Source organism: Eretmochelys imbricata, chromosome 3 (genome assembly GCF_965152235.1).
Source record: "Eretmochelys imbricata isolate rEreImb1 chromosome 3, rEreImb1.hap1, whole genome shotgun sequence".
Taxonomy (NCBI): domain Eukaryota; kingdom Metazoa; phylum Chordata; order Testudines; family Cheloniidae; genus Eretmochelys; species Eretmochelys imbricata.
The window spans coordinates 37,425,902-37,438,095 of NC_135574.1; the positions used below are offsets into that span (position 1 = coordinate 37,425,902).

The following is a 12,194-nucleotide window of genomic DNA, read 5'->3' on the forward strand; positions in this document are numbered from 1 at the left end:
AATCCAGTTTATATTATTCAAGCAAATCCCCCCACCCCTGAAGTCCATGGAATTAAGTGAGCAGGATTTATCCCCAGGCAGTTGAAATAGAGGGTTACTGTTTCACAGATCCTTATGATGTAATCAAATATGATTTCTTCTATGTCAAGTGGAGATTTTTCACTCACTCATACTGGCATTACACATTTTTGGATAGCTCAAAATTTGTTTTGTTGTGCCTTAGAAGGGACCTGAAGATTTAAGATGCAGTTTATTACCTGGATTTATATCTTTTGAATGCCCTTTTTTTTAGAGTGCCAGGTTTTGGTATCAAGATATAGAAAGGAAATATTTGAATTAATGTGGTATGACTATATAATACTATAGTGGAGGACTCTATGTTTCAAATCTTTCTGAGATGTCAGGGACACAACTCGGGAGATGCACAAAGAAATAGCTGCAAGCATGGATCCTTTGTTATTACACTTAAATTTTCACATGAAAGGCACTTGAACAAATGGCCATAAGGATGCAAGAATGAGAATTATATAATGAAATTCCTTTGTTGGTTAAAGACAATAACCTAACTAGCTGGACAACTCATTTCTGTAATAACTAGATTTTAGAGCTAGAAAACACATTCTTTTATCTTTTTTGCACATGATGCATTTGGGAATGCCCAGCCCTTTCACTCCACATGCATCAGCTGCCAATACAATTCCATAGCTGCTATTTTTAAACATTTGAAACAGAAATTCTGAATTTCCTGTTTGAGTTACACTTGAGTGAAAAGTTCAAAATCTACTCAAATTGATTATAGGAGAATAAAAATGTGACTGAGATATTCTCCCAGTCCCCAACACATACAGGGGAGTTAAAGACATCTTTCAGCTAGAAAAATAAACAGCATTATGGAACTTATGATAATTTTCAAAAAGAACCATTTTCTAAACAGTTTATCTACATTATTTACCTAACTGAAATTTAAATTTGGCTGGGGTTTATAACTCTCAGATGCCTTTGAAAATTCTAATCTCTCTTTTGAAAATAATTTCCTTGAGATAACAACATCTTCCCATAATGCAGCACTCTCCGCTACCAACTAGTGCACTGCAGAACAATGGGAAAGTGGAGGTGCAGGCCAGCAAAGCTTTGGCAAAACCCTGCTCATGTAAAAAGTGCAAAGAATCTCTGAAGTATCCAGTGAAAGCATGGAATATGAGATCTCATTCAAGATGGTAAACTCCCTGGTGCAGCATTCATGTATCTACTTTGGAAAAGGAAAGGGCTAAACATAATATGGCATGTTTTGAATCAATAGCTCGATGGAGTCCAGGGTTTTCAGAACAGGAGTCAGATTCCCAGCTAGTGTAAAATGATGTAGCTCCACTAAAATCAATTGAGCTAAACTGTATTATACCATTTGAAGATCTGCCCCATGAAGTATAAACAGCTAAGCCATCCTTCCCTGTCCCTAACATAACTGGAATGCCTTAATCTTCAAAATCCCTTCCATTTCCCTAAATAATGCAAAGTACTCAGATCAGTGCCACTTAGCTGAGGACCAAGACAAAGCTAAATAATTGCTTGGACATGCCTTTCCTCCAAACCCCCTCTATTAAAAAATAAGTCTGCACATACTTTTGGCTGTTATCCCATCACATACTTTTGGACAGCAAAGCTAAGGACAATAAATCTGTTAATATCTATTTGTGTGGGCAATGCTACATTTGGGAATGGCTGATGCCATGTGGATAGTTTCCACACAAGCCTACATTTACTCCTAATATGTTATGCATTTGCTTGAAGGATTTCACAGTGAAGTAAAGTTATCTCAATGTTGCTTGTTAAACAGTCCATAAACCAAGCTATTTGCCCCAAATATGCATACTGTACATATTTAAGATTAATTAATCAAAATCACAGCTATAATCAAAGAAATTTGCTGATTGCTTTTTAAGTACATCTTAACTAGATTCCTCTTAGAAGTAAATAGCTGTTCCAAACTGAAATTAACTTTAAATTACACCCATGCAATGCTGCCCTGACTTACTGACCTAAGACTGAATTGCATGCTACTAATGGGTGACTGGACTGACATGATTCTGATACATCATCAACCCGAAAGAGACAACTTTAGTTGGGGATTGGTCCTGCTTTGAGCAGGGGGTTGGACTAGATGACCTCCTGAGGTCCCTTCCAACCCTGATATTCTATGATTCTATGAACTGTAGAGCTAGGAAAAATTACAGATACCTGTATAAAACTAACTTTTTTTTTAACTTTTGTGTTTTGAGACCTTCAAAGCTTGTTTACATTGTAATGCAATGGGTTTGATCCTCAGTTGCCATACATGAACGTAGCTCAAAGTATTTCAATGGAGCCACTCTGATTTACACCGCATGCGGCCCAATGATATTAAAAGTCTTACTCTCCATTGCCTGGCATTTTTTTTTTTTGTAGTTGATTAGTGCCAAGTGGCTGTGAAACATTACTAAATAAGAATGGTAGCATTTTATACTCACTTTGTATGTGTGCAAATGACTACACAAGGTTCCAGATAGTGGAGAGTCATGCTCACTGTGTCCAAACTGAATGAGTTATCAGTTGCAACTATAATATTAAGTACTATCTCAGATGTTAAACAATTCTATGGGTGTCTAGTGGGATCAGCTGACACACATATTTGATCTTATGTTGTAGTTGCATTTGAGGATGGTCTCTTGCACAACTCTTATCAGAGAGCTTGCCATGCAACACTAAGATCATTTGCAATGTGGCAAAACTGACTAATTCCACAACAAAACAAGGTTTTTTTGAACCAAGGTTAATTCTTTGTTTGGAATTTTTAGTTTGGCACAAATCCCCAAAATCCCAGCGATAGCTAAGGAACCTCTCCTGACCCCACCTCTACCTCCACCTCCGCTTTCATTGCAAATCAAATCAGGGTGATTCTTCTGAAGTAAAAATCTCTCTCGCTATTTAAAAGCTTTTGGCTGGATAACTTGAGTTAGCACTTTGGAAAACCTGTGTTCTTCTTACCATAAGAAGTAAGCAGTCAGATGCAGTTAGGAAGTGTGTCGTGACATGAGAGAAGGTCAGTGTTTGTGGAGGCTAAACTGGACCAGTAGCAATGATAATACATTTATTTTTCAGCCACGCGAATCGTGAAAGCTGCAAATTAATCACAGCCGTAATTTTTCTAATGGCCTCATCAATAAAAAAACCAAGCTCTTGTTAATAAGCTCTTTAAGGAGAAGTAGTTATAAATAAAACTTTGACAGGAAGAAAAGTCAATTTTAAAGTCTCACTGTAGCCGCCCCAGATATTAGCAAATATGAATTCTGGGATTTAATGCGTTGTTGAAGAGTTTATGCTCTTGAAATTCACAGAGGCCTGGTCAATATATCATTTTTGTTTTTGTCGAAGTATTAAAATATGATACAATACTATTTAACTGAAGTTCAGTTCACCAAACAGTCTGGTTAACTAAATGTTGGTTATGTCCACAGACACAGTAAAGCTCCAGGCCCTTTAAAAGCTGACCAGTCTGGAAGCCAGGCAGCATTCCCTTCACTGAATGCCAGATGTAGGAAACTTTTCACTGTGGATAAACCATTCTGGGGCAGGCTGGTATCTCTGTACTGTGCTCTGAGGCTCAAAGCACAGATTATACAAAGATCATAGAATATCAGGGTTGGAAGAGATCTCAGGAGGTCACCTACTCCAACCCCCTGCTCAAAGCAGGACCAATCCCCAATTTTTGCCCCAGATCCCTAAATGTCCCCCTCAAGGATTGAACTCACAACCCTGAGTTTATCAGGCCAATGCTCAAACCACTGAGCTATCCCTCCCAGCCTCCCTCCCAATGACCAGACACCTCCCCCTCATCCAAAACCATGTTCAACTGAATGTTTTGAATGTGTCCCAAAACCTTCAGCCAACCAAGGCTCTGATGCACAAGCATTTTAACATCACTTTGTGGTTTGCGTGTAAGAAATCTGTACTGTACCTTTGAATGTCTATCTGCTAGGGAACAGCTATGAGAAAAACTGAATAGTGGAAACACTGTTTTCTTTCTTTTCTCATGGAGATATTACAGTGGTTTTTCTTTCTTCATTGTTTTCTTTAATCTAACATGAAATTAAGTAACCATTTCATTTTCTTCTGGGTCAAAAACCATACCTTTATGAATAACAGGAAGAGAACTGTATCCTAAACAATGCAAGTTACATACCTGTTATTGCACGCACCAGTGATGAGGCGGTATTTATTGGCTAGGCAATTATTTTGACATTTTGGTGGCAGCATGTAAGGCAGACATCCAGAAATATTGGCAATCATGCTGAGCAGATCAGGTGATAAAAGATCTGGAAAAAAAAAAAACCAGCCAACCCAACATGACCCGTTTGTTTGCTCTATTTGTTAAAGAATAATGTTGTATCTGTTACAGTAGAATCCATTACAAAAGTCAACATTAGTCAGCTGTTATCCCTGTCATTTCTGCTAATGTATTTGTTATTCACAAGTATTAACCATGTAGTTTATATAAATAAGGCCATTTTAGCTATTCATCTTCCCTAGACATGTAGATACATGGAATTATTTCTGCTCCCTGGCTAGATGAAAAAGGTATATAGTATTTATTAGGTACTAGATCTGGGCAGTTTTATGAGAACTAATTAAATTATTAATTGAATTAGTTAAAATTACTGTAGTTTCTGAGATCTGAGAAACTGCATAAAACTTACAACAATATCTAAAGTGAATTGGGCATATGACAAACAAAAAGGAAAGAATCCAAAAAGCTAGTGAAAAATTAGGGCCAATATAGTTACAGGTGCGCTGACCAAAATACAGAAAGGAGCTAACATTGCACTTTAAGAGTCAGGTGCTCTCTTTATGAAGGCATGGAAAGCGTGTCATTAACAACTGCATTCTTTTATTGAAACATAACACCATTCCAACACAACAGTGACCACAGCCTGCAACTCCCTGATCCCACAGCCCCACCTTCTGAGGTGGAGGATGACCTGTGGTCTCTGCAGCCACACCAACATCCGTATGTAACAAGAGCCACTCCTCTGCGCTGAAGCTACAGGCAAGAGATGGAGCCCAGTGGCCATCAGTGTTCATTGTGAGTCACATGATTTCAACCCCTTTTGGAGCCAACCTCAGGGTAAAGCAAGAAACTCCAGCCCTCAAATGAATATCAGATCTGCTGGAGACTGGCTGCTCTTCTGCAAGAGGTGGGGAAAGGGAAGGCAGCTAATAATTGCTGCTGCAGGAAGCAGGCAGAGCTTTATCCCTTTTCTCTCAGGAGCCAAAAAGAGGTTTAGGGGAGGGGAGGGAGAGTAGAAGCATCCAACACCATTTTCACAAGAGAGGAAGAAGGGGTGCAGAAAGAGTCGAACAGCTCAAACGGCTCTCTGATCCTGTCCCCTCTTTTCCTCCTGGGTCAGTCTGTTCTCCCCCCTCCTCTCACATCAATCCTGGGAATGGGGAGAGGGGTGAAGAGGACCCTGATGCAGCTGCCTACCCCCCAGGCTGGGGAAAGAGGGGTAAAGAACCCTTGAAACTGAAGGAGCATCAATGTGGATGCTGGGTGGCCAGGGGCAGATGTGGGACTGGATGGGTAGAACTGATACTGGGGCTAGAAAAGTGAATTATTAATTGATGAGCTGGAGAAGGGACAGATGGGGTGGGGGTGGGGGGACAGAATTAATGAATTAGAATTTGGGGGGCTGGGGAGAAGCAGGAATCTAGACACCATTAGGCAGTATGTGGGTAGGTGCTGTTCCAGAGTGCCACCTTGTGACCCTGCCTCAGTTTTTCCTCTGAGTTCTGAGAATAATACACCTACATCCAGAGTCTTTAAGAACAAGATTCCTCCTCTCTTGGGGCCACTTTATTCAGGTTAACCAACCCTCCTTTTAGTTTCACAATTTCACTTTCTTGGGGCTGTGTGCTTCTTATCCCTGTCCTCCCTGACCTGTAAACTCGGCCTTCAAGTCTGGGGACTTCACAGCCCTCCTGCTTGGGGCCTGTGTGAGTATGTCTGCTAGGAGCGAGCCTCTCAGCCCAGGCAGACAGACTCAAGCTAGCAGGGCTCCAGCTAGCATGCCACAAATAGCAATGCAGATGTTGAGATCTGGCCTTTAGTTAAGGCTCTCAAAGCCAATCAGGTCAGGAGGTGGACTTGTGCATAGTCAACATTATCCACAAGGGGGAATTACAGCATAGCACTTTGGTGTGCACTGCTATTCACACCCCCATAGTCTGAACTGTGGGACAGCATGGACAAGCCCTTAGTTTATGTGTATGGCATGAATTTCCCAAGAAAAAAACCCAAGAGAGAGAACTGTAGTGCTTGATGTTTGTTTGCAACAGTCTAGGTCTTCCATCTCTTGAACAGAGAAAAAAAAGTCCATTTATAATACTAAGAAAGAAAATAAATATTATTACAATGTTATTATTTATAGAGATGGTATTAAGTCATGACATATTTGGATCTAGGTCTGAATTTCAAACATCCCAAATGCCAGGGGGGTTGGTTGTGGCCATCTTAAAATAATAATTATAGTAATAATGATGATGTTGTATTACTTAGACAACTCTCCAACTTTGAACTTTCCAGTGCATTACATAAAACAGTAAAATAACATATAAAATACATAAAATCAATGCACCATGAAAAGTAAGAAGTCCTTCCATGTCTGGAGGAAACATATTTCAGGAACTCAGTGCCCCAGAGGAAAAAGATACAAACAGTACCCTTCTGTGTCTGCCAACTTCAGGCTCCAGAAGGACCAAAGCCTCTGACCTAAGAAGCTCAACAAAACACACAGGGCATTCATTATATTTGTGAGATGATTTGTAGACAATCCAAGTGCATGTGTGGGATTGCAAAGGATGCTAATGGCTAAATGCTGCTGTTTAGATCCTCAAGCACCATAGCAGTACAATCAGAAGCAAAACACAATAGAGGTTAACTATTTGTAAGATGCTTTTAAGATCTGAACAGCATGTGACTCTAAGGTTTGGGGATGAATAGTACTCCTGCCTGCATAAAATAAAAATGAAGTCAACACACTTTCAATCTAGGAGATAACCCTTAAGCTATCAACAGGGATTTCTGCCTGTGCGTTGTATTTACCACTTGGATGCGGTGAGTGTTCCTGCTTCTGGTGAACTTTTTTTTCCAGCACTTGTGTTGAAGTTTCCATTCTTTCAGCAGCTTGGGAAATATCTTGACTTCCTTGTTCAGGAAATTTTGAAAAAGCCAGCAGCAGAGCAGGAGCTATTATTCCCCTCCTTTGAAGATTTCTATAACAGATAAAATATGCATTTAAGTGTAATTAGGGCTTAAGTGGAAAAGATTGAACCTGGGAAGATTTTTATCATCTTTTGCTATTTGTTAAAAATATTTGTATCCATGTTAACAAGGGAAAATGCATTCCGTTCAGTGTCCCCTTTTTATGAAACTTATTAATAATTATATACAGAGCTCTGTCTAGATGGAGAAGGAAAACACTCGTGGTCTGAAATCACAATATAACAAATCATAATGTGTGTACACATTTTGGAAATAGTTAAAGATTTGACTTAGAAATACTATATTTTAGGAAAAAAACCCAACATATAAGCTAAGGTTCCTTGAAGCCTAACAGGAGTTTTCCGAATATCTACTTAGTTGTTCAGTTACTCCATGAAAGGGAGTAACATGGAAAGTTATCATGCCAAAAGAGACTTTAGGTTGCTCATGGACAACAAATTAGACATGACTTTGCAAAGCAATATGGAAACAAAACAAGCCTGTGAAATTTCTAAGGCATCAAATTGTAACAAGAAGGTGGTAATCCCTCTGTTAAAACTGCACTCTGAATATTGCATTCAGATATGTGCCTCATTTTTTCATTTTAGCTGGAAACACCATCACTTGGGATGGTTCAGATTAGACTGAAGCAAATGCTAAAGACATTCAGTGGAAAATAACTGCAGTAATGTTCTGTCATTTCTATGGCTACACCAGAAATAATGCTGCTGGACAGAGGACAGAAGGAATGTCACTCAATATCTCAAGTGGCAAATAGGAATAAACTTTGCCAGAAGAACTAAACCACTTCCCTTTTATGCTTGTTGTGAATTGATGATGCCCTGAAGCAAAATTTGTATTACATAAGGATACAAAGGGATACCTTGTGGACAAAATACTAATCGATGCTAAATACAATAGTCACAATGTAGCATTAACCGAAGAGTGAAGCCAAATGGTAGGTTTGGTTTAAATGTCACATTTAAGATCACAGACAGCTTAAGGCATAAAATATACAGTTAAGTGCTCAATCAAGAAACAGTCCACTCAATCAAACTTGAGACCTCAGACAAGTGTCTATAGTAAAAAAAAACAGCTCCACATAATGGGTAGCTGGCTGAGTTCCCATTCACTGTGCACCTGCTCATATTCAATCAGTGAAGTGCTGTAAATGCTATACCTAGGAGTTTTCACAAATATTTAACCATTTAGGGTTTGTTGCAAAACTACCTAAAGTCAGTGGCAAAGTTCCCAATGACTTCAATGAGTCTTGAATCAGATCCCTAGAATGTGAAAAAACCCTCAAGGCAAGCCAAGCTCAGTTTGGTGATGTGTTCTCTAGGCTCATGCTTTACATATAGTTTGGATGGAAATCTGATGTGCAGCACTTTGTTTGACATAGAGAGAAATTAACCGACTTCCAGGCCTTATCTTCATTGCGCTCCACTGCAGCTCAGCTCTGCATGCGAAAGAATAGTGGAACTGGGTCCTGATTAGAGGTAGGCAAAACATTTTGACCACAATTTTATGGTGAAAAATTTAGATTTGGTAACACCACTGTGTTTTGTAAATTGTTTGTTTAAAGAAAAAACAAAAAAACAGTGCAACCAACCAACCAAAAAAAATCTGAAAAAATCAAAATGTTTTGTATTTACAATGTAAAAATTAAATTTTGATTTTTCTGGTTCAAAAGGGCTTTTCATTTTGAAATTTCCTTTAATTTAATTTTAAAATTATAAAAAAAACATGTAAAATGCTCAAAATCAAAATGAAATGTATTCAACCAAAAACATTTTTTTCCCTCAAACTTTTTCATTTGCCAACAAATTCAAATATTTTTTGATTTTTGGTCTGATCCAAAATGATTTTTGCTCTGATTTTTTGAAATTACCAACTTACCAAAAAATCAGTTATTTGCCGAGTTCTAGTCCTGAGAGTGACAAGGGTAAAATTAATCAACAAATCTCACAGACTGTGTAATTCAGAAACAACTCCACTGAAGTCAAAGGAATTATAGAAGTATAAAAACCAGTGTATGAGAGATAAAATTCAGGCCTGAGGTGTTTAGATGTGAGCATAGTTGCATAAATCCTAAAGTGTATGAGCAACTTGCAGAGATTAATTGCAGAGACTAATTGGGGATTGGTCCTGCTTTGAGCAGGGGGTGGACTAGATGACCTCCTGTGGTCCCTTCCAACCCTGATATTCTATGATTCTATGATTACACGTATTTTTCAAATTCTCAAATATCAGTTCTCAATTACCTTAGCCTTCTCAGGAGGCAATATTTAAATACATATGGATAATTTTCAAAAAGATTTCTCATCTGTATTGGCCATACTCCTTCAGTTTTATATATAGTATCTTTCTTTTGCCTTGAACTAACATTTATTGAAGGCAGTGTTTGAAAATTCCTAACATGCTTTTAAGCCTGAGTTACCTTATACCCCTCAAGAGATATCCCAGAACAGTGAAGTTTTACAGAATATTAAATGAAACTCATTTCATTTTTGGACACCCCTTTGAGAACTTGAGTGTCAGTGAATAACTGGTAATGTTTAGTGACCTTCTGGAAGAGTAGTTTCTTATTTGGGGCATAGAAATTGATTTTTCACTTCCCATCATATACAGATCGTCCCTTTTGTCCACTTGCCTGGGTATACAGAGGCACCAGCAGCAGACAGCAGCTTGCAAGGCATCTGAACTGGTGGCATCTGGAACAGGCTTTGCAAATGAGGTTATTTCCCCTGTTGGTTAGAACTATGAAACCAGGATAGCTCCTGTGCAGTACACACTAAATAAAAGTATTTATTTCTGACTGAAGACTCTGAGCCGCCTTTAGTCTGTCATTAAAACTCAGACACTTCCAGGGATGTCATTTGTCTTTCCCCCCCAGATAAAACATACTCTGCTTCCTTAAGATATTCCTCCACCTTGAAAGACCCAACTTCAGTCATTCCTAGCTCTAGTCTGGTTCAGAAAATCTCATCTACTTTCAATAGAATTAGGCCTACCTCAAAATATTTAGCATGTAGGTTCAGTTCACATAAGAATCTTTGAGTTTAGGGCTCGTCTACAGCTTGTCCAAATTAAACATCTTGAGTTTATACCAAATGGGGCTGGAAATCTCAGGGGAAGAAGTTTTTTGAAAGATTTCTGACAGGGTTCAATTGAGGTCTTTTCAGACATTACATCTCATCTGCAGTTTCTCATTACACCAAAAATTTAGGACACTTTATATACTGTACCCATTCCTTCTACTTTCCTTCATATTATTTTTCTTAACTTTTGAAAATGCCTTTGTATTCACTGGTTAAATGGAAACTGCATATGTTGTTTTCTTGATTATTTTGATGCAAACTCATTGATGATTATCTCTGGAATCTAATTTCTTGATAAGATGACTTTCAATGGACAGGAGAGGAAAATTATAAAGAAAAGCTTAGCTCCTTGTAACACAGACAGAGTTTTTAACTCTTTGGCACATTAAAATGAATAGTTAGCATTTGTATTGGGAAGTGAGAGAATCCCATTTCTGTAACAGGAACAGTTGACAGCAAAATATACTTTTTAACAGCTTTGTACATTTCTCAAAGGCCACTTACTTTACTCTTTGAATCAAGCTACTTCATCTCTTTGCAGACAGATATCATAGTGATGGGAATATTATAAGTAATGTTGGTCAAAAAATGCAAATAAAATATTTTTCTTCTGGAAAAATGGATTTTTGTCAAAACTGAAATTTTCTGCAGGAAAGATCCTTTTTAGTAGAACTTTTCATCCAAAACCTCTAAATAATACATTTTGTTTAGGGCCAGTTCTTTGTTAATGTCACAGATCTGGTTATGCTCCTCCTGCTGTATACTTGCCAGACTGCTGTGAGGGGATCCAAGCTCTGAATCCCATGTGCCCTTAACTTGCTGGTGGTGGGCAGATTAAGCCCTGTGCCTAGCTTTGGGCCTCTCGGCACATATTCCAGGTGAAGACCTAATGTCTTACACTCCTCTTGGCAGGGAGGACCCTAGAGGCAAATGCTTAGACTTTGAAACTAGTGCTATCTCCTCCAAAGCCTCTCCAAAGGTTTGAGCCTTGTGGCTTATAGTTTACCTCTTCAGAGAGACATAACAATGAAAACAAACAGATACACAGACATCCTTGAGAGAGGATTCTAAAACACCATTGTCCTTTACTTAACAGCATGAGAAATACACAGATCTATACAAAATAATGAACACACCTATATGCATTTCCCTGCCTCAGATGTCTTACCACTCTGGAGAGGTTTCTGGGCCTGGGCAGAGCCTTTTGGGGTGTCCAGGTTCTTTCCCCCTCAGCTCATAACTTCTTTTCAGAATCATGGAGGCTTTTCAACTCAGCTGGCATTTGCTGACTTTGGGTGGTCCTTTAGTTAAACTGCACATCTCCCCCCACTATGAAAGCATGCCTGTCTCATGAAAGGGAATATAAAAATCTGTACCAATGTTCCTGAAACTGGGTTGGGAACTCTCTAATTAAAGATGTAGTCTGTTCCATAACTTGTGTTTCTAATGTTTTGATTAGATTCACTAGAGCTGTATGGTTTTCCTTTGCGGGCCATAGTGCAGTGACATTTATGTATATTAATTACATTTTAAATCTATGTTGCAGTGTATGTTATTGTAAGTTAATAAAATATGTGTGTGTGTGCGTGTATTTTTAAAAAAAATTAAAAAAATATATCTTGAGTGACTGCCATTGTATTTTCACTGGGTAGTTAATGTATTTTAGTGGTTAATAGTTGGCTCTGAGAGTCTGGATTCTTGAGTTCTATGCCTGGTTGTGCCAATGTCTTACTTTGGAAAGTCACTTAAGCTAACTATGCTTCAGTTTATCCTACCTGTAAATTCGGCACAATAATGTT

The 12,194-nt window shown here is 38.5% G+C and overlaps 1 protein-coding gene across 1 annotated transcript in view; it reads right to left on the reverse strand.

The window, feature by feature from the left end:
- Positions 1-10,251, reverse strand: part of TPO (thyroid peroxidase) — a 53,700-nt gene extending 43,449 nt beyond the window's left edge. Inside the window, exons 1-3 of the mRNA XM_077811467.1 lie at positions 10,202-10,251; positions 7,136-7,305; positions 4,217-4,349 (exon numbers count right to left, since the gene is read on the reverse strand). Of these exons, the coding sequence (XP_077667593.1) occupies positions 4,217-4,349; positions 7,136-7,305; positions 10,202-10,251 (353 nt within the window). The remainder of the gene's footprint in view (positions 1-4,216; positions 4,350-7,135; positions 7,306-10,201) is intronic.
- Between the last annotated feature and the right edge of the window lie 1,943 nt (positions 10,252-12,194).